This window comes from Zingiber officinale, chromosome 1B (assembly GCF_018446385.1).
Source record: "Zingiber officinale cultivar Zhangliang chromosome 1B, Zo_v1.1, whole genome shotgun sequence".
Classification (NCBI taxonomy): domain Eukaryota; kingdom Viridiplantae; phylum Streptophyta; class Magnoliopsida; order Zingiberales; family Zingiberaceae; genus Zingiber; species Zingiber officinale.
This window is the reverse complement of record NC_055986.1, coordinates 630008-631661: the sequence shown is the minus strand read 5'-3', so window position 1 is coordinate 631661 and position 1654 is coordinate 630008. Positions and strand designations below refer to the sequence as shown.

Below are 1654 nucleotides of genomic sequence, written 5' to 3'. Positions count from 1 at the left end.
TCATATACCTTTCAATGGACTCGAGCTCAACCTGCAGAACTCTTCACAATCTTCTGGATAAATTTTGTTAAAGCACATACCTCTCTAAAAGTATAAATAAACTTGGTCTCATCTTGAAAGTTTTTATATAAATAAATTTTTGGACACGTCTACGTCTCCAATCTGTCCAACCGCCGCCGCCACCTGATCTGCAAAGAGTTAGCGGGAGCGAGATCTCCTGCCATGGTAGAGCAACCGGTTGCCGACGAACGGCTTGTCGTTCCGGCCATCGTCTCCGTCCTCTCAGCCATCCTCCTGTGGCTGGTGGAGCGCAACGACGCTGCCTCCGACGGCCAACGAGCTCCGTCGGCCTTCCAGTGCGTGCGGAAGCCGTCCATCTCGGTGCGCCACTACCTGGTGCGCATCTTCCGCTACGCCTACTGCAGCCCCTCCTGCTACGTCATCGTGTACATATACCTCGACAGCTTCGCCGACAGCCGCCAAGCCGTTGCCCTCGACTCCTTCAACGTCCACCGCCTCTTCATCATCAGCGTCCTCACCGCCGTCAAATTCATGGACGACATGTATGTATCTAAATGCCATCCTCCTCAAGAAACAGAGCAATTAGCTCTTGGAATTAACAATTGCATTACTCAATTATGATCCAAGCTTAGTGGTTCCTAATTCCTTTATTTACAATCTGCTGATTTAGTGTGCTTCAACTTGCTATCCCATTAATTGCGCTCTCTCTCTCTCTCTCCCCCTCTCTTTACACCTGCCAACTAACAATGAAGTGGATACATGTTTTTTTTCCAAATGATGATCAATCAATTTGAAAAAATAAATTGTGTCAACAGAATGAGGCTTGAGACATACTTGCAGCCATTCGGCAGAATGTCCTTCTCATACATTGAAAATTGGCAAATTTGTTGGAATTGGTAGCTTTCTTTAGGTTCTATCTTCAAAGAACCAAGTAGAATACGTGTAGCAATATCTATTAAGTAGGTAAGAGTAATGTAACAGTATGAACTGGATATCAATCTACAACATTTAGTCGAGAACATGAGAAAATTTCTATATTAAGCCTTTTAATTAATGGTCTTTTTGTTTGTTTTGTTATTTCATTAAAGGTCTGGAACTCTTAACTTTAGTTTTACCGGTTCTCGGCTGGAACCGGTTAACCGACCGGAACCGGTTCAACCGGAACCGGTAGAACCGGTAAGATACCGGTCGGTTAACCGGTTTTAAATAAATCATGGTAAACCGGAATTAACCGGAACCGATAAACCGGTAAACCGGTTAACCGACCGGTTGAACAGGCCTACATGCGGACATATATTTTTCATATTGATCCGGTAGTAAGAGCGGGCCCCCCCCCTTTTTTCTTGCAAAGTCAACGCCAAGTGGAAGTCACCGGAACAGCCGCCCACCCAGAGGAGAATGTGGTCCGACCGGACGGACGGCCATAGAGGGCCGGTCCGATTGGACTGCCGGCCGGCCGATGGAATCGAGTACCCGGAAAGGTCCGGCCGGTTTGCACTCATAGTTGGTAGGCACCCTGTCAAATCGGGGTTCCGACGCTCAGTTAAAAAGGTCATGGGCCGAGCTGACCTTTTGACCGATCACAGTCATAAAGCACCCCTGTTTGTTAGTCTCCACAAAGCACAAGTAAACC

At 47.0% G+C, this 1654-nt stretch overlaps 1 protein-coding gene across 1 annotated transcript; it reads left to right on the top strand.

Annotated features, from left to right (window-relative positions):
• The first annotated feature begins 222 nt into the window (after nt 1–222).
• LOC121992678 (cyclin-P4-1-like) lies at nt 223–642 on the top strand. Its single transcript, XM_042547194.1, has one exon. The coding sequence runs from the start codon at nt 223–225 to the stop codon at nt 640–642; it is 420 nt and encodes a 139-aa protein (XP_042403128.1).
• Nucleotides 643–1654: the final 1012 nt, after the last annotated feature.